Genomic DNA, 19,215 nt, shown 5'->3' on the forward strand with positions numbered 1-19,215 from the left:
ACTCCAAAACCCTCGTTGAAATGTTTAATTAAAAAAATAGGGCAAGAGGAAGAAAGATTTATGGATAGAAATATAAATAACTCAGCTCTGGGGATCTTCCTCAGTCTCACTCCCATCCTAGGGCCTGCTTGGCCTTCACATTAGACACAGAAATATCAAAGTACTAGATCACACCCTCATCCCAGGGGCGATGCTTCTTGTCTGTCATAACTTCCTACCACCGTGGGGCACACATCCCATGGGGAAACCATGCAGGGAAGGCGTCCTAACCATTCTCCCAAACCTAAGCTGAGCCCCTCAGTGCCCTGGGGAAGAGAGAGCCTGGGGATCCTTCTTTTTATCCAACCCTTCATTGGCTCTTGGTCTTGGCTTTGACCTTGGGCATTAGGTAGGTTTGATGGAAGAAGCGGGCAAAGAGGATGAAATAGGTTATATACAAGACGCAGGACCAGAAGAGCTGTTCCGATGTGCTGTGGCATCCCGGATCCTGTCTCCAGATGTGATTCAGGATGCTAACAAAGGCTCCCATAAACATCTGCAGGATCTGCAGGCTGGTGATGAGCATGGGAAACCACCTGGGAGCTGTTACTTTGGCAGCCTTCAGAGTGTAGTAGGTGTACATGATGGCGTGCACACCGTAGTTCATGGTCATGAACCAGGCGCCTGAAGACACTTTGTCCTTGTAGCCATAGCTCGTGTACAGCAGCACTGTGCTGTGGTGGTACCAGTGCACAAAGCTGAGCGGCCGCTTACGCAGGATGATGAAGGCCGTGTCTCCTGGGAAACAGGGAGTCATAGCTGGCATACCACCCAGTGTTGGGACCACCGTCGGCATTGGATTTGGGGGCATGGGGGAAATTCTCAGGACGGGGAGAGGCGTCTTTATGTCAGAGTTTGAACAGGGGCTTGGGTGAGAGGTGTTGTTAGGACCCAGGGGTGGGGAAGGGACTCTCCATGTGATGGGTGAGGGGTCCCTGAGGAGGGACGCAGTTGACTGGGCACCTGAGAAACAAAGCCTTGCCACTCACCAAGTTCAATGATCTTGCTGAAAAGAAAGAGGCAGGACCAGCATCTGACTACGGGATCTTGGATGTGGCTGGAGAAGCACACAGTTTGACCTAGGTTCCCCCTGAGTAGCAGGATCCCCATATGGCTCCATGTCCTCACTGCCCCCAGGATGCTGATATGGGACAGAGGAAAAAGGTGTAAGGGTCATCCCCAGATACCAATCCCCCCTCCCCCCTCAGCCTGGTCAGGTCACTGTCCCAAGCTCCGCCACCTCTCCACCCTTCCAGGGGAGATGGGTCACAGCTTCTGAGATCCTGAGCCCAATCTCGTAGATCCAACCAGTAATGGAGAGGAGAGGAGGGCTGGGAAAGGACCAGGGAATGCTGGAGGACAGGACTGAAAGGTGAGTTAGGAAATAGGGTTCTTGGGATGGGTAGGAGCATGGCGGGGGGCGGGGGGGAAGGATGAGGGAGATCGAAGTAGTTTGGGCGAGGAAATTTGGGAAGGAGGGGCTGGGGAAGTTGTTGGAAGGTCTTAGGAGAGGCTGTTAGATGCTGAGAGTATTAGAGGCTGGAGAAATTTGTTGGAAGTCCACAGACTTCATGAGCACGAGAGAGCAGAGACTGCCAGCTTGGAGCCTGGGGAAGAAGGAAAACAGGGTAACATGGGAGAAGGGTGGAAGCTGGGGAGGGGAGCTAGAGCTGAGAGGATGGGATAGGGAGTGAGTTAGGGGGCAGCTTGGAGAGCTGATGCAACTGAGGTTTCTAGAAAGCTTTTAGGGATAAAATGAGGGTCTCTAGCCTACAGGATAGGCGGGAAGTCGGGGGAGGAGTGTCTTACCTGAAGACTGCAAGGCAGAAGGACCAAAGGATGAGAGGCCCCCGCAGGCTGAAGCCCTTCCGTGCCTTCATGTAGTTCTGCCCCACAAAGATGAGCAGCAGGTAGATCAGAACTACGAGGAATGAGGCTGCCCTGGCAGGCAGAAGGCAGAGGGGATGGGCCCATGGGTGGGTGCCGGTTAGAGGAATCCCCACTCAACTCTCCAGGTGAGTGCTCTCGGTTGGAGTCCCACTCTACCATTTACTAGCAGTGTGACACTGGAAAACCTACTTAGTTCTCTGAGCCTCAGTTTCCTTATCTGTAAAGGGGGAATAAGACTCCTCTCCTGACACTGTTAATATTTATAAAATACCTAGCACAGGCCAGGGACTACATCCAAGGTTTCTATGCTTATTGCTCTCTCAGTGGGGTTGGGAGTGGGTGACTTGGCTGCTGGCCCAGCCTAGAAGCAACCCACGCCCCGTGGGGTAAGAAGAATGTGGCAAAAGCTCTGCCTGCTTAGGTCACAAAGACAGCCCATGAACACCTCTGAGAAGCTTTAGGGCAAAGCCAGAGAGCCTGGGGAAATCCTCGAAGACCTCCCTGGCTTTGCCTCCTTCTCCACAGCAGGGACGGTGGAGCATTTGGGAAACATCGTGATAATTGTCAAGGGCAGGCTGTCCCTGGACGCCAGCACTGTGCAGGCGCGGCCACGAAGGACGGAGAAGAGTCGCTTCCAAGGTGGGTGGGAGAAGGAATTCAGATAACCCCCATTCCTCAGAGGCCAGTTCTCACTACATTCTTTCCCCTTGGTTTCCGTCTCCTCCCACATTCCTCAGCCCATCCTCTATTTCTGCCTTTTTCTCTTTCCCCCAGCTTTAATCTCTTTGAGGGGCCACACCACTTGCACCTTGGACAGCGGAGATGTGGAGCCAGTACAGGAGAGTCTGATACCTTTGCTCTCTAAGAAAATCATTGCAGGCGTTCAGCGCCTCCCCCCGCACCACCCCAACTAGCAGTCATCAGGGTCGGGCCCCTGGCACGGCCCTTCCCCTTCCGCCGGTCTCACCAGTACTCCTCCAAAAAGGGCCTCATGTCCCGGAACAGCTCAAAGCTGTAGGGCTGTAACACCTGCCCTGTTTCCTCTGACACATTCATGGCTGTGACCATTTCGTTCTGCAGACGTTGAGGTCGAGGGCTTCGGGAGCTGGGAAAGAGGTTAGAGGACCAAGGATACAGCGAACCTTGGGGCGGGACGGAACGAGCCAAGGATCAAGGAACTCCGCGGGAAACGGAGGAGCGTCGGATTCAGGCCGGCCGCTGCAGCTCAGCCCGCTTCCTCCGCGGCCGCCACTGGGGTATACAACGCGGAATTGCAAAGCGGCGGAGCCAGGCGGCGCGACGCCCCCTCCCTGCGCCCGGCGGGTATCCAATCTCGACCAAGACACGCCCCTGTCCCGCCCCTGGGCAGCAGCCCGCTCTCGGATTGCTCACCCTCAAGGGAGCCTCCCCTAGGCGCCTCGCAGGCTCCATCCCAAATACCGGTCGTAGGCCCTCGCCGCGCCCACTTTCCCATCCTTTTCGCTCCGAGCGCCTGCGCTCCCACCTGCTGGTTGGTTTAGCCCTTTTGGCCTTGCCACGTACCGGGACAGGCCCGTCTTCTTCTGGCCCTGCCAACTATAGCGTTTACTTCGGTTTGCATTAATCCCGACCTGAGGAAAGAGTAGAGGTGTCCTCAACCTCTGGAGCCCCCATCCAGAAACTGGGATGTCAGTTTCCCGCCTCCCTGAGACCCTAGGAAACCCAGGTCTGGAATGCGGATGAATCAGGCCCGGGAAGGGGCAGCAAAGAGCCTCTGTCGTAATTCCATCTGCCTCCTTCACGTTTGGTTGTGGGTGGGAGGGAGATGAATTTTAACAAATTTTATTGTTAGGGTTGTTGACGTTGATGTTTGGGGAGATGGTTGTTTAGGTTGTGGTTTCTTTACGGTTTTCTGAATTCCGGAACTGCTCCAGCCTGATACCTCATAATAAGCTTGGGGAGGAAATGGGCTCACCCTCTGGGCTTCTGGGATTACTGCCTTCAGGTTCCCTGGAGGCCTCCTGGGGTATGAGTGCCCTGCTTTTGTCTCCCCCAGGCTGTACTTGTCTAATCAAATCTACTTTTTCCTTGTCTGTGTACCCAGCCCCAAAGAAACAAATATTTTTTTCTATTTTATTTTTTATTGAGGTTATGATAGTTTACAAGCCTGTGAAATTCCAGTTGTGCATTATTATTTGTCAGTCGTATTGTAGGTGTGCCACTTCACCCTTGGTGCCCACCCCCCAACCCTCCTTCCCCCGGTAACCACTAATCTGTTCTCTTTGTCCATGTGTTTGTTTATCTTCCACATGTGAGAAAGATGAGAGGTTGTCTTTCTCTATCTAGCTTATTTCGCCTAACATAATACCCTCAAGTCCATCCATGTTGTTGTGAATGGGACGATTTTATCCTGTTTATGGCTGAGTAGTATTCTATTGTATATATATACCCCATATCTTCTTTTTTTTTAAAGATTTTTATTTTTATTTTTTTTCCTTTTTCTCCCCAGATCTCCCCAGTACATAGTTGTACATTCTTCGTTGTGGGTTCTCCTAGTTGTGGCATGTGGGACGCTGCCTCAGCGTGGTTTGACGATCAGTGCCATGTCCGCGCCCAGAATTCGAACCAATGAAACACTGGGCCGCCTGCAGCGGAGCGCCCGAACTTAACCACTCAGCCACCGGGCCAGCCCCACCCCATATCTTCTTGATCCAGTCATCAGTCAATGGGCACTTAGGTCGCTTCCATGTCTTAGCTATTGTGAAAAATGCTACGAAACAAACTTTTTAAAACTTTTAAGGCCTTACTTGTCTGTCGTTTATTCCTCTCCTAGGCTTTATGAAAGTGAGGGAGAAATACAAAGCTTGAAGGCAGTTTGAGATAACATGGAGATTTGCAAAACAAGTGCTAAGAGGAATACATATAAAATATTTAAAATGAAGATGTGGCTATTAATGGCTATGTGCAGCAAAGCCCACAGGCTCTGGAGCCAGAGGACCCAGGTGAGGATCCCAACTTCACTTCCGTGAACCTCAGTCCTTGTCCAGGGAAGGGTGGAGTGGACAGTCTTGTCCGTGCTATCTAAATGACTCTCAAGGGCATCCCTTTGTCTCTGTATTGCCTCACCTCTCACCGGGTTACCACAGCCACTCCGTTAGTCATGGTGATTGGTTGCACCACCTCCTTCTCTAATAGAGTGCTAGAATCAGAAAATAATTCTTTCCAAAGCTGGCTGATCATAAGATTCCTGAGCCCCAACCCCAGAGATTTTAACCCAGGAGGTGGCCCCAGACCATACTTTGAAAACCACCACTTTCTGTCCTCTAATCCAGAAGAGGGCTCTAAAACTTAAACTGGATCATGCTGCTTTCCTTCTTAAAACCCTTCAGCGGCTCTTGATTGCTCCATTCATAGCCTGACTCAGAAGGCGATCAGCACATGTTTGGTGGATGGATGAATAAATGAAAGAACGAATATTATAAGAAAAATAAGCGTCTAGGTGTTACGAGACCTGGATTCAAATCCCAGCTCCACCATTAAGCAGTCATGTGATTTCAGGCAAGTTACCTGATGTCTCTGAGACTCCCATTCTTCATGAGTAGAATGTAGATAGTCGTACTTGCCTGCCTACCTCACGAGGTTGGCGTCAGTATGAAAGTCAGATAGTGTCAATGAAAGTTTACAATGGTATTGTAAAGTAGACACATGGAAATGTTAGGGTGAATCACTTTGGGAGGTTTACAGATGCATACAGAATATGTATACTCAGTCCTTGTTTTCTCTTAAATGAAGATATTTTCCACTGTCTTTCCCTGTGAAGTTTAATGGCGAGGCTTGGGGAAGGGGTGGTGTTGGAAAAGGGGAAGGAGAAGAGAAATCTCTAGAAATTACTTCCTAGGGGAAACCTTCCCTGACCCTTGGACTTGGTCTGGTACCATATTATATAAGAATTGCTCTCGTAGCGTGCTATTTCCTTCTTTCAATGAGAGTTTACCATTACTCTGTTATTTTTATTATTTCTTGATGAGTGCCTATTTCCCCTACTAGTCCTTGAGCTCCATAAAGGCAGAGACTATATCTATTTTGCTCAACATCATTCTCGTAACACTGAGCTTATCGTAGGTCATCAGGTAATATCTGTTGCATGAATTATTGAATGGATGAAATCCTCAGCCTACAAATCTGGGCAACACTCTTTGCTTCTCCAGGACACAGCAAGCTTGTCTGGTCTTTTTATCTCTGGATCTCAGCTTTCTCCTCTGTAAAATGCGGACAGTATCCACCTCAGAAAGATGTTTATGAGGATCGAATGAAATCATATATATTAAAGAGCATTATACGATGTAAAGGATTGAGCAAACATCAGTAATTATTACCAGAAAAAGTGAATTTGTAGAAATTTCAACTTCTTTTTTAATGAAACTCAATTAAATTAAAATAAAGGAAAGTCATGATCTGGTGATTGGTTGCACCATAGTGTGAATGGACTTAACAATACTGAATTGAACACATAAAAATGGTTAAGATGGTAGATTTTATGTTATGTATATTTTACCATAATTTAAAAATTTTTTAAAGGACAGTCATGAAATGGGAATATAGTTTTATGTGGGACAGATAAAGAGTTAATGTGCATACTACACAAAAAGTTTATCCTTAGTCCTATCTCTGACCCTTGATAAGTGGCTAATGACACAGATAGGCTCATCTTATAGACTCCAGTGTCCCCGAATCTACCTCTGATTAGCTGCCAGAAAGGTGTTTCTAAAACACACATTAGCTCATGTCATTCCTTTTTAAAAACAAAAAAATCTTCCGGACAAAGGTCAAATTCCTGAGGTTAGTCCTGGCCCTTCCTTTCCAGCCAATGTCCCATCATCCCTCAGCCCCAGCATTCTACATTTTAGCTGTAATGGAAGAGTCACAACTCCATAACACAAGTACTATATTTTTAGGGTTTTCAACTCCCTTATCTCTCTATATATTGTTCCCTCTCCCCAGACATCTTTTTCTCACCTGGACAAATGTTAGTCATTGTTTGCTCCTAGCTCTAAAGTCACTTGCCCTGCCAAAGCCTAATCTGTTTCAGACAGGGACAACCCTTTTCTTCTTTGTCTTCCACCCACAGGACTTGACCCAAACTGCCTGCCAGTATTGTGTTTCTACCAGTGGAGTAAGACTAGTCATATATTTTCTTTACCACCCTGGCTCCACCACCTAGTCCCAAATGGTCATTTTTGTTAGGTCACTAATCCTTGAGGGAAGCACACAGCACTCAAAATATGTCTGTTGCTTTGACTCGAATAGGCACCTAAGAGGAAATATAAATAAACATATATATATATATATATATATATATATATAAGACTCAACGCCCTTAGTAATTAGGGAAATGCAAATTAATGACTGTATATATACTATGGTCCCAATTAACAACCATTAAACTGAGTAGAAGTTAAATACCCAATGCTGGTCAAAGCTTTGGGAAACAGACACGTTCACACTTGGCTAGTAGACAGGTAAGCTGACATGATCCTTTCAAGAAGCATACTTAGGTAACACTTCGCAAGAGCCAGCTGGTATAGTTTGACTCAGTCCCTCACCTAGGAGTTTCAAAGCCAGTGAAATAAGCCAAAAGAAAAAAATTCTATAAGTAGTGAAATACTTATATCCGTGGGACTTAAAATAATAGAGACAATAGAAAGAATAAACAAGTGGGACTTCATCAGACTAAAGAACTTCTTCAAGGCAAGGGAAAACAGGGCTGGAACAAAAAAACAACCCACTAATTGGGAAAAAATATTTGCAAGTCATATATCTGACAAAAGGTTAATCTCCATAATATATAAAGAAATCACAGAACTCAACAAAAAAGATCAAACAACCCGATCAAAAAATGGGCAGGAGACGTGAACAGACATTTCTCCAAAGAAGATATACGGATGGCCAATAGGCACACGAAAAGATGTTCATCATCACTAATCATCAGGGAAATGCAAATCAAAACTACACCAAGATATCACCTTACACCCATTAGAATGGCAAAAATAACCAAAACAAAAAGTAAGAAATGTTGGAGAGGTTGTGGAGAAAAAGGAACCCTCATACACTGCTGGTGGGAATGCAAACTGATGCAGCCACCATGGAAAACAGTGTGGAGATTCCTCAAAAAATTAAAAATAGAAATACCATATGACCCAGCCATCCCTCTACTGGGTATCTATCCAAAGAACTTGAAGTCAGCAATTCCAAAAGCCCCATGCACCCCAATGCTCATTGCAGCATTATTTACAATAGCCAAGATGTGGAAGCAACCTAAGTGCCCATCAACAGATGATTGGATAAAAAAAGATGTGGTATATATATACACAATGGAATACTACTCAGCCGTAAAAGGGAAAAAAAATCATCCCATTCACAACATGGATGGACCTTGAGGGAATTATGTTAAGTGAAATAAGCCAGATGGAGAAAGACAATCTCTGCATGACTCCACTCATATGTGTAAATTAAACATGTAGACAAAGAGAACAGATCAGTGGTCACCGGGGAAATGGAGGGTGGGAGGTGGCCACAAAGGGTGAAGTGGTACACCTACAACACGACAGACAAACGATAATGTACAACCGAAATTTCACAAGGTTGTAAACTATCATAATCTCAATAAAAATTTAAAAAATTAAAAAATTAAAAAAAATGATAGAGAACTGGAAACATCCCACTAATGGATGATTAAATAGTTAAATTCTAACATTATGAAACACCTTGCAGCTACCAGAACATGGAGAAACATGAAACCGTGTTTGCAAAGTAATGTAAAAGAACAACAGTGTTTAAAACTGTATCTACCGGGGCCTGTCCGGTGGCGCAGCAGTTAAGTTCGCACGTTCCGCTTCGGCGGCCTGGGGTTCACTGGTTTCGATCCCGGGTGCGGACATGGCACCGCTTGGCACGCCATGCTGTGGTAGGTGTCCCACATATAAAAAAAAGTCGAGGAAGATGGGCACAGATGTTAGCTCAGGGCCAGGCTTCCTCAGCAAAAAGAGGAGGACTGGCAGCAGATGTTAGCTCAGGGCTAATCTTCCTCAAAAAAAACAAAAAAAGAAAAAGAAAAAGCACTAGCTTAGGAGTCTCCCAGACATGCTTCAGATCCCAGTTCCACTACTTATAAGCTCTGTGACCTTAATTGTTACTTCCAGACACAGTTTCCTCACCTGAAAAACGGTGATAATGCTTAAGACTAACGTATTCCTGTGAAGGGAGAGATGATGAAGTGAATGTACAAGGGAGTACTCACAAATGAGAGCAGTGACTATCCTTGTGGGAGAAATATCAGGCCTGGTCTAAAATTAAATCTGTCCCACTGGACAGTGAATAGCAGAGGTTCCGGCTGCATCTCCGGTGTGATTGGCCAAGGGGCATGTATGAGTTTATGGGGATATTGGGCATTCATGTGAGAGGGAATTAAAGTTTTGAAGATGTGCGATAGTAGTAGTCTTCATTAATTCAATCACTATCACCACCAACTGCGCATCAAGCACAGTTCTAGGCGCCCAGCAGTGAAGAGAACTAAGTCTAGCATGTATATCCGTACATAAGACCTCTGAGTGTACACCTTTTTGCCCTTGGGCTGCTGTTGCCCCCTTCTATCCCAGGGCACCCCGCACAGAGGTAGCTTTACGTCCGTGGCTGAGAAAGGGCACAGTGAACTTGTGGGGAAACACTCTTGGGAACTGGATAAGCCAGAGATTTTAGTCCCATTAACCTGTTGTGTCTTCTCTTCCCTCCAGAGTCCTCCCTCCATGGAGTTTGGCCTGCTCAGCGAGGCGGAGGCCCGCAGCCCGGCCCTCTCGCTGTCGGATGCCGGCACTCCCCACCCCGCCCTCCCAGAACACGGCTGCAAGGGCCAAGAGCACAGCGGTGAGCGCGCCCCCTTCTGGGCGTGGGGGAGATAACAGCTCAATCCTTGCTCAGGGTGGGACCCGGGAGCGGAAGCCCGGGTGCGAGCGAGCGGGCGGTGGAGGAGGTCCCCCAGCCAGAGAATCCGCGCAGGCCTGGGCGCCCTGTGACCTGGCCCGCACCCGGCCCCCAGACTCGGAGAAGGCTTCGGCTTCGCTGCCCGGCGGCTCCCCGGAAGACGGCTCGCTGAAGAAGAAACAGCGGCGGCAACGCACGCACTTCACCAGCCAGCAGCTGCAGGAGCTGGAGGCGACCTTCCAGAGGAACCGCTACCCCGACATGAGTACGCGCGAAGAGATCGCCGTGTGGACCAACCTCACCGAGGCCCGCGTGCGGGTACAGCCGTCCCAGACCTGCAACCCTCCCCCTCCCCCGAGCCTCCCTCTCGCGCGCCGCGCAGCGACTAGCTCCGGCACCAGCGGCCTGTGGTTCTGCTCTGCCTGCCCCATCCCCGGACCCAACACCCCACGCCCCGGGCCCCGGTCCACTGCCGCACACGCCCTTCTTTCCACCAACCTCCGAGCGCTGCTCTTGCTCCACGCTCTCACTCCAGGCCGTGCGTTTCTTCTACCCTGACGCTGTCTCTTGTTCTCCTCTTCACCCTTCCTTGACCCCATCCTGCTAGTCCCCTCCCCAGACCGCGTCGCCCCGGACTCAGCCCTGCCGCCCACTGCTTCTGTTCTCAGCTCCCTGACTCCGTGCACTCCTCGGGCTTCTCCACGACGCTCATTCCCGTCTCCAGCCACCACATCTGGTTGATCCTCAGGACGGCGCCGGCTTGAAGCCCCGTCTGGGCGACCCACCCACCGGCCGCGCTGCCCCGGTCCGGGTCCCCCGCTCGGCTCCGGGCCCTGACGGCCTTTCTCCCATGCCCGCAGGTGTGGTTCAAGAACCGGCGCGCCAAGTGGCGAAAGCGCGAGCGCAGCCAGCAGGCGGAGCTGTGCAAGGGCGGCTTCGCGGCGCCGCTCGGGGGGCTGGTGCCGCCCTACGAGGAGGTGTACCCCGGCTACTCGTACGGGAACTGGCCGCCCAAGGCGCTCGGCCCGCCGCTCGCAGCCAAGACCTTCCCGTTCGCCTTCAACTCGGTCAACGTGGGGCCTCTGGCTTCGCAGCCCGTCTTCTCGCCACCCAGCTCCATCGCCGCCTCCATGGTGCCGTCGGCTGCGGCCGCCCCGGGCACCGTGCCAGGTCCCGGGGCCCTGCAGGGCCTGGGCGGGGGCCCCCCGGGCTGGCTCCGGCGGCAGTGTCCTGCCCTTACGCCTCGGCCGCGGCAGCCGCAGCTGCAGCCGCCTCCTCCCCCTACGTATATCGGGACCCGTGTAACTCGAGTCTGGCCAGCCTGAGGCTCAAGGCCAAACAGCACGCCTCTTTCAGCTACCCCGCCGTGCCCGGGCCGCCCCCGGCCGCCAACCTCAGTCCGTGCCAGTACGCCGTAGAACGGCCTGTATGAGCTGCCCGGCCCGTGGATCCTCCTCGAGGGCGGGGCTAATAATTCACGGCCTCCCCGGCCTGGGGTCGTCTTGAGTGGCTTGCCCTCGCTCCGGGGTCTGAGAGGGGCGCTTGGCGCAGCTGGAGAGGGCGGCCGGCTCAGGAGAGAGCCTTCCCCCTCCCAGCCCTGAGGGGTGGACTGGGCCCTACACACGCTCCGCGCCCCTGGGACTAAGGCCAGGAACAGGGACCACTTCCCCGGGGGCCAACTCACCCTTGGCCCACCCCGCCTTCTCCAGACTCTCCCTCCCCCGTTTTCAAAGATGACTGAAATAAACGTGCGCGGACTGTCAAAGGCCTGATGATTCAGAGTTGCGGTTGAGCTCACCGCCGGCCCCCACGCCCCCCCCCCCCACGCCTCCCACCCCCCACGCCCCATGTCTAAAGGAGAGCTGGGTGTACAGGAAAGAGGTGAAGGCCCAGGCTTCTAGGGCTTCAGTCCCTCTCAGTCGCTAACATCAGGATGGGGAAGCCTGGGGATTCCTGGAGCAGAGGGGCGCACGCGTGCGTGTATGTATGCATGGCTTGAGGATTAGCTACTCGGCCGGCGTTGGCCAAAGCTGGTGCTGCGGCGCCACCTCGTGGCCTCATGGAGAATAACTGGAAGGTCAGCTCTCGAACGCTTACTTGCAGGTGTCAATTCTGCAACCTAAGAAGCCTACGACATTAGATAAGTTACTCTGCCTTTCTGCACCTGTTTCTCACTGTTCCTGTGAGGGACTTGGGTCTCTAACAGCAATAAAATTCTGGTTTGTAACGGACATTTATTAAGCGCCTACCAGGCCTAGGATTTTTATTGAGTGTTTGTGTGTGTGCCTCTCATCCTTCCACACACCCTCCTAGGCATCTCACCCACTACTCATCCCACTGCCAGCACCCCTCTCCCATCGCAGCAGTCCCCTTCTTCCCTCAAATCCAAAAACTCCAAAACCCTCGTTGAAATGTTTAATTAAAAAAATAGGGCAAGAGGAAGAAAGATTTATGGATAGAAATATAAATAACTCAGCTCTGGGGATCTTCCTCAGTCTCACTCCCATCCTAGGGCCTGCTTGGCCTTCACATTAGACACAGAAATATCAAAGTACTAGATCACACCCTCATCCCAGGGGCGATGCTTCTTGTCTGTCATAACTTCCTACCACCGTGGGGCACACATCCCATGGGGAAACCATGCAGGGAAGGCGTCCTAACCATTCTCCCAAACCTAAGCTGAGCCCCTCAGTGCCCTGGGGAAGAGAGAGCCTGGGGATCCTTCTTTTTATCCAACCCTTCATTGGCTCTTGGTCTTGGCTTTGACCTTGGGCATTAGGTAGGTTTGATGGAAGAAGCGGGCAAAGAGGATGAAATAGGTTATATACAAGACGCAGGACCAGAAGAGCTGTTCCGATGTGCTGTGGCATCCCGGATCCTGTCTCCAGATGTGATTCAGGATGCTAACAAAGGCTCCCATAAACATCTGCAGGATCTGCAGGCTGGTGATGAGCATGGGAAACCACCTGGGAGCTGTTACTTTGGCAGCCTTCAGAGTGTAGTAGGTGTACATGATGGCGTGCACACCGTAGTTCATGGTCATGAACCAGGCGCCTGAAGACACTTTGTCCTTGTAGCCATAGCTCGTGTACAGCAGCACTGTGCTGTGGTGGTACCAGTGCACAAAGCTGAGCGGCCGCTTACGCAGGATGATGAAGGCCGTGTCTCCTGGGAAACAGGGAGTCATAGCTGGCATACCACCCAGTGTTGGGACCACCGTCGGCATTGGATTTGGGGGCATGGGGGAAATTCTCAGGACGGGGAGAGGCGTCTTTATGTCAGAGTTTGAACAGGGGCTTGGGTGAGAGGTGTTGTTAGGACCCAGGGGTGGGGAAGGGACTCTCCATGTGATGGGTGAGGGGTCCCTGAGGAGGGACGCAGTTGACTGGGCACCTGAGAAACAAAGCCTTGCCACTCACCAAGTTCAATGATCTTGCTGAAAAGAAAGAGGCAGGACCAGCATCTGACTACGGGATCTTGGATGTGGCTGGAGAAGCACACAGTTTGACCTAGGTTCCCCCTGAGTAGCAGGATCCCCATATGGCTCCATGTCCTCACTGCCCCCAGGATGCTGATATGGGACAGAGGAAAAAGGTGTAAGGGTCATCCCCAGATACCAATCCCCCCTCCCCCCTCAGCCTGGTCAGGTCACTGTCCCAAGCTCCGCCACCTCTCCACCCTTCCAGGGGAGATGGGTCACAGCTTCTGAGATCCTGAGCCCAATCTCGTAGATCCAACCAGTAATGGAGAGGAGAGGAGGGCTGGGAAAGGACCAGGGAATGCTGGAGGACAGGACTGAAAGGTGAGTTAGGAAATAGGGTTCTTGGGATGGGTAGGAGCATGGCGGGGGGCGGGGGGGAAGGATGAGGGAGATCGAAGTAGTTTGGGCGAGGAAATTTGGGAAGGAGGGGCTGGGGAAGTTGTTGGAAGGTCTTAGGAGAGGCTGTTAGATGCTGAGAGTATTAGAGGCTGGAGAAATTTGTTGGAAGTCCACAGACTTCATGAGCACGAGAGAGCAGAGACTGCCAGCTTGGAGCCTGGGGAAGAAGGAAAACAGGGTAACATGGGAGAAGGGTGGAAGCTGGGGAGGGGAGCTAGAGCTGAGAGGATGGGATAGGGAGTGAGTTAGGGGGCAGCTTGGAGAGCTGATGCAACTGAGGTTTCTAGAAAGCTTTTAGGGATAAAATGAGGGTCTCTAGCCTACAGGATAGGCGGGAAGTCGGGGGAGGAGTGTCTTATCTGAAGACTGCAAGGCAGAAGGACCAAAGGATGAGAGGCCCCCGCAGGCTGAAGCCCTTCCGTGCCTTCATGTAGTTCTGCCCCACAAAGATGAGCAGCAGGTAGATCAGAACTACGAGGAATGAGGCTGCCCTGGCAGGCAGAAGGCAGAGGGGATGGGCCCATGGGTGGGTGCCGGTTAGAGGAATCCCCACTCAATTCTCCAGGTGAGTGCTCTCGGTTGGAGTCCCACTCTACCATTTACTAGCAGTGTGACACTGGAAAACCTACTTAGTTCTCTGAGCCTCAGTTTCCTTATCTGTAAAGGGGGAATAAGACTCCTCTCCTGACACTGTTAATATTTATAAAATACCTAGCACAGGCCAGGGACTACATCCAAGGTTTCTATGCTTATTGCTCTCTCAGTGGGGTTGGGAGTGGGTGACTTGGCTGCTGGCCCAGCCTAGAAGCAACCCACGCCCCGTGGGGTAAGAAGAATGTGGCAAAAGCTCTGCCTGCTTAGGTCACAAAGACAGCCCATGAACACCTCTGAGAAGCTTTAGGGCAAAGCCAGAGAGCCTGGGGAAATCCTCGAAGACCTCCCTGGCTTTGCCTCCTTCTCCACAGCAGGGACGGTGGAGCATTTGGGAAACATCGTGATAATTGTCAAGGGCAGGCTGTCCCTGGACGCCAGCACTGTGCAGGCGCGGCCACGAAGGACGGAGAAGAGTCGCTTCCAAGGTGGGTGGGAGAAGGAATTCAGATAACCCCCATTCCTCAGAGGCCAGTTCTCACTACATTCTTTCCCCTTGGTTTCCGTCTCCTCCCACATTCCTCAGCCCATCCTCTATTTCTGCCTTTTTCTCTTTCCCCCAGCTTTAATCTCTTTGAGGGGCCACACCACTTGCACCTTGGACAGCGGAGATGTGGAGCCAGTACAGGAGAGTCTGATACCTTTGCTCTCTAAGAAAATCATTGCAGGCGTTCAGCGCCTCCCCCCGCACCACCCCAACTAGCAGTCATCAGGGTCGGGCCCCTGGCACGGCCCTTCCCCTTCCGCCGGTCTCACCAGTACTCCTCCAAAAAGGGCCTCATGTCCCGGAACAGCTCAAAGCTGTAGGGCTGTAACACCTGCCCTGTTTCCTCTGACACATTCATGGCTGTGACCATTTCGTTCTGCAGACGTTGAGGTCGAGGGCTTCGGGAGCTGGGAAAGAGGTTAGAGGACCAAGGATACAGCGAACCTTGGGGCGGGACGGAACGAGCCAAGGATCAAGGAACTCCGCGGGAAACGGAGGAGCGTCGGATTCAGGCCGGCCGCTGCAGCTCAGCCCGCTTCCTCCGCGGCCGCCACTGGGGTATACAACGCGGAATTGCAAAGCGGCGGAGCCAGGCGGCGCGACGCCCCCTCCCTGCGCCCGGCGGGTATCCAATCTCGACCAAGACACGCCCCTGTCCCGCCCCTGGGCAGCAGCCCGCTCTCGGATTGCTCACCCTCAAGGGAGCCTCCCCTAGGCGCCTCGCAGGCTCCATCCCAAATACCGGTCGTAGGCCCTCGCCGCGCCCACTTTCCCATCCTTTTCGCTCCGAGCGCCTGCGCTCCCACCTGCTGGTTGGTTTAGCCCTTTTGGCCTTGCCACGTACCGGGACAGGCCCGTCTTCTTCTGGCCCTGCCAACTATAGCGTTTACTTCGGTTTGCATTAATCCCGACCTGAGGAAAGAGTAGAGGTGTCCTCAACCTCTGGAGCCCCCATCCAGAAACTGGGATGTCAGTTTCCCGCCTCCCTGAGACCCTAGGAAACCCAGGTCTGGAATGCGGATGAATCAGGCCCGGGAAGGGGCAGCAAAGAGCCTCTGTCGTAATTCCATCTGCCTCCTTCACGTTTGGTTGTGGGTGGGAGGGAGATGAATTTTAACAAATTTTATTGTTAGGGTTGTTGACGTTGATGTTTGGGGAGATGGTTGTTTAGGTTGTGGTTTCTTTACGGTTTTCTGAATTCCGGAACTGCTCCAGCCTGATACCTCATAATAAGCTTGGGGAGGAAATGGGCTCACCCTCTGGGCTTCTGGGATTACTGCCTTCAGGTTCCCTGGAGGCCTCCTGGGGTATGAGTGCCCTGCTTTTGTCTCCCCCAGGCTGTACTTGTCTAATCAAATCTACTTTTTCCTTGTCTGTGTACCCAGCCCCAAAGAAACAAATATTTTTTTCTATTTTATTTTTTATTGAGGTTATGATAGTTTACAAGCCTGTGAAATTCCAGTTGTGCATTATTATTTGTCAGTCGTATTGTAGGTGTGCCACTTCACCCTTGGTGCCCACCCCCCAACCCTCCTTCCCCCGGTAACCACTAATCTGTTCTCTTTGTCCATGTGTTTGTTTATCTTCCACATGTGAGAAAGATGAGAGGTTGTCTTTCTCTATCTAGCTTATTTCGCCTAACATAATACCCTCAAGTCCATCCATGTTGTTGTGAATGGGACGATTTTATCCTGTTTATGGCTGAGTAGTATTCTATTGTATATATATACCCCATATCTTCTTTTTTTTTAAAGATTTTTATTTTTTTTCCTTTTTCTCCCCCGATCCCCCCAGTACATAGTTGTACATTCTTCATTACAAACCGGTACTCATCTGAGTGTGGTTTCTTGACTGGTAAAATAGGCGTGTTGTATGGTGATTGGCAGGGCCTTATTAGCCCATGCTGCAAAAATCTTTGCAAAACCGGTTGAATACCTTTCAAGGCCTCTTTCTTCAGGGGATATTGTTTCTTTCTTGGACAAAAGGCTCCTTTTTTAAGTTTAATTTTTATTGGGCTGGCAGATCGAGCTCGTCCGGGCACCTCATCAGCCCAGACGGCTGGAGTCACTCGTTCGTGGCTCTCAGGCGGTATTGGGTGCTCTGCTTCTTCCGTTCTTTCCAGGAGGGCTTGTAGTCTGAGTGCATTTTCCAGTGGCACCTGTAGGTGAAGCTGCTTCTTCTTGGGTTGAAAAGTTATCTGAGCATTCAGTTCACAGAGCAAACCTCGTCCGCGGAGAGGAATGGGACAGTCTGGTATGTAGAAAAAGCTGTGTTTTAACTTTTGTTCTCCCAAGCTGCATTCCAGCGGTTGTAGCATGGGTCTCTGCTGAGTTTCGCCTGTGCCTCCAACAATGGCAATTGAGGAATTACTTAGTGATGTCAGTTTGCTGTTTAACACTGAATAAGTGGCACCAGTATCCTCTAGAAAATCAACCAGTTGGGTCCCCACTGTCATTTGTACCCGGGGCTCGTGGGGGACTATTGGAATGGGAGCTGCCAGCATGGCAAGGAACCCCGGGCCCCGTCAATCATCATCTTCCTCCTCTAAGTTCCGGACTCTTGGGGCCATGGGCCTTCTTGGGGGAAGACATCTTTCCCCTTTGGTGTCTATTTCTAGCTTAGGGCATTCGTTTTTCCAGTGCCCTTTCTCCCTGCAGTAGGCTCACTGCCTTCTCTCTAACTTTCGGCGTCTTCTCCTCCTCAGTCTTGGATCCCCTTCCCCATTTCTCCAGTTTAGGGAAGCTGCATAGAGCACTTTGACTGGCCTGGCTTTATGCTCCTCCCGAGCATTATAAACTTCAAAGGCAATTTCCACTAATTGACCAGGGCTCATGGCTATGGCCCCTTCAACCTTATTAAGCTTCCTCCTAATGTCTGGGGCACGCTGTCCAATAAAGGTCATGTTGACCATCCGAAGGTTTTCAGGGGCTTCTGGGTCTGAATCAGTATATTTTCTGTAGGCCTGATATATGCATTCTAAAAACGCTGCAGGATTTTCTCCTGTTTTTTGCCGGAGTTCCTGAATTTTGTTTAGACTCCTTTGTTTGGGGACTCCTTTTTTAAGTCCAGCCAAAATACACCTTCGGTAATGGCTTAATAGTGCTTTCCCTGCATCCGTGTTTGGGTCCCAACTGGGCTCTACTTGGGGTGTGGCCACGTCGGGAGTGGGAGTTTGAGTGGGATCCTCATCATGCAAATGCTGAGCCTCTTCCCTGATTTTTACCACTACAAGGCGCCGCTCGCCTGTAAGCATTATACTTAACAAAGATTGAATGTCTGCCCAAGTAGGGCGATGGGTAGAAAAATAGTTGTAAACAAATCTGTCATCTTTTGTGGGTCTTCCCGGTAGGACGGGTTCTGGTTTTTCCAATTTAGCAAATCAGAGGTTGAGAAAGGGGTATAAGTCCAATAGTAGGCGGCTGGTTGCCTCTGACCGTTTGTCCCTACGGGCAGCTGGCGCAGAGGGAATTGCCCTGCCCCCATTCCAGAAGACCCATGGCCAAAAGGAGCACCCTGTCGGGTTCTCGAGGGAGAGACAGTTTCTGCTCCTGGTTCGTTCCTAGGCTGATCTGTTGGGGACTCGGCCCCCACTACCACCTCTTCATCTGATACTGGCAGACACAAAGGGGGCAGTTGCTGTGGGGGTTCCCTCCCGCTTCCAGCCGCCTGGGGTTGCGGTGGGGAGCGGGAGGCACCTACCATTGGTGGTTGTGTCACATTGAAATTAGGATTAAAAGGATTTAACACACTCAAGGCAGTTATGTCCTCATCAAGTTTTTCTTCCGGTGTCCGAATATCTTTGACTACCGGAGGCTTAGCTTTTCTTTGGACCATCAGCTTGGTCCCTGGCCGTTCACCTTCCTGATTATGCAACCGCATAAAAGCCTGCACATACGGAATCTCATCCCACTTCCCAGACCTTTCACAAAACCACTCCAACTGCAATATAGTGTAATAATTTAAAGTTCCATTCAATGGCCATCTTTCCTCGCTTTCCAAGACATACATTGGCCAGGCAGTGTTACAATAGAATACCATTTGATTTTTCCTCATTGGCTTATAACTATAGGTCGACCAATCAGCCAATATTTTCCCCAAGGGGCTCTTAGGTGGAACAGATATGGCGCCTCCCATGTTGACACTTTGAAAGAACAGACAGACAGACAGACAAAAACAAATACCAAACAAGCGCGCTTTCCCAAAAACCCACGGCCACAAACGGAAGCCAAAAACCAAAACCCAAACCAAAGTGCTTCCAGTCCCAGCTTAGTCCGTGTCCTACACTCGGGGGCGCCCAACAAATGAAGATCGG

General features: G+C 51.0%; 3 protein-coding genes across 5 annotated transcripts; 1 reads left to right on the forward strand and 2 right to left on the reverse strand.

Annotated features, from left to right (window-relative positions):
• Window positions 1-10: 10 nt before the first annotated feature.
• LOC123278649 (very long chain fatty acid elongase 3-like) lies at window positions 11-10,748 on the reverse strand. Of its 3 annotated transcripts, XM_044751972.2 has the most exons (5): window positions 10,384-10,748; window positions 2,897-3,539; window positions 1,849-1,980; window positions 1,029-1,180; window positions 11-777 (listed from the first exon to the last, which is right to left on the reverse strand). In XM_044751972.2, exons 2-5 carry the CDS (start codon window positions 2,995-2,997, stop codon window positions 350-352), a joined length of 813 nt encoding a protein of 270 aa, XP_044607907.2. In that variant the 5' UTR covers window positions 2,998-3,539; window positions 10,384-10,748; the 3' UTR covers window positions 11-349. The 3 variants fall into 3 exon arrangements, with proteins under 3 accessions (XP_044607907.2, XP_070340677.1, XP_070340674.1); XM_070484576.1 differs by lacking the exon at window positions 10,384-10,748 and having other exon boundaries at window positions 3,072-3,205; XM_070484573.1 differs by lacking the exon at window positions 10,384-10,748 and having other exon boundaries at window positions 1,849-1,925; window positions 2,897-3,204.
• On the forward strand, window positions 9,599-11,454 carry LOC106837899 (pituitary homeobox 3). Its single transcript, XM_070484511.1, is given in 4 exon segments — window positions 9,599-9,828; window positions 10,001-10,203; window positions 10,746-11,094; window positions 11,097-11,454. Coding segments are annotated over 4 exon segments (891 nt in total). The 5' UTR covers window positions 9,599-9,710; the 3' UTR covers window positions 11,318-11,454.
• An 831-nt stretch (window positions 11,455-12,285) lies between these two features.
• ELOVL3 (ELOVL fatty acid elongase 3) lies at window positions 12,286-15,410 on the reverse strand. The gene is made up of 4 exons (XM_070484609.1): window positions 15,173-15,410; window positions 14,129-14,256; window positions 13,305-13,460; window positions 12,286-13,053 (listed from the first exon to the last, which is right to left on the reverse strand). Exons 1-4 carry the CDS (start codon window positions 15,271-15,273, stop codon window positions 12,626-12,628), a joined length of 813 nt encoding a protein of 270 aa, XP_070340710.1. The 5' UTR covers window positions 15,274-15,410; the 3' UTR covers window positions 12,286-12,625.
• Window positions 15,411-19,215: the final 3,805 nt, after the last annotated feature.

Source organism: Equus asinus, chromosome 2, assembly GCF_041296235.1.
Source record: "Equus asinus isolate D_3611 breed Donkey chromosome 2, EquAss-T2T_v2, whole genome shotgun sequence".
Taxonomy (NCBI): Eukaryota; Metazoa; Chordata; class Mammalia; order Perissodactyla; family Equidae; genus Equus; species Equus asinus.

Excerpts from the sequence above, each read along its gene's own strand:
- LOC123278649 (XM_044751972.2), bottom strand. The coding sequence starts at position 2,997 with ATGGTCACAGCCATGAATGTGTCAGAGGAAACAGGGCAGGTGTTACAG. Across the intron at positions 1,981-2,896 it reads CCCTTTTTGGAGGAGTACTG|GGCAGCCTCATTCCTCGTAG; the intron begins GTGAGACCGGCG and ends TCTGCCTGCCAG. Across the intron at positions 778-1,028 it reads CAGCAAGATCATTGAACTTG|GAGACACGGCCTTCATCATC; the intron begins GTGAGTGGCAAG and ends CCTGTTTCCCAG.
- ELOVL3 (XM_070484609.1), bottom strand. The coding sequence starts at position 15,273 with ATGGTCACAGCCATGAATGTGTCAGAGGAAACAGGGCAGGTGTTACAG. Across the intron at positions 13,461-14,128 it reads GTCCTTCTGCCTTGCAGTCT|TCAGCATCCTGGGGGCAGTG; the intron begins TCAGATAAGACA and ends CTCTGTCCCATA. Across the intron at positions 13,054-13,304 it reads CAGCAAGATCATTGAACTTG|GAGACACGGCCTTCATCATC; the intron begins GTGAGTGGCAAG and ends CCTGTTTCCCAG.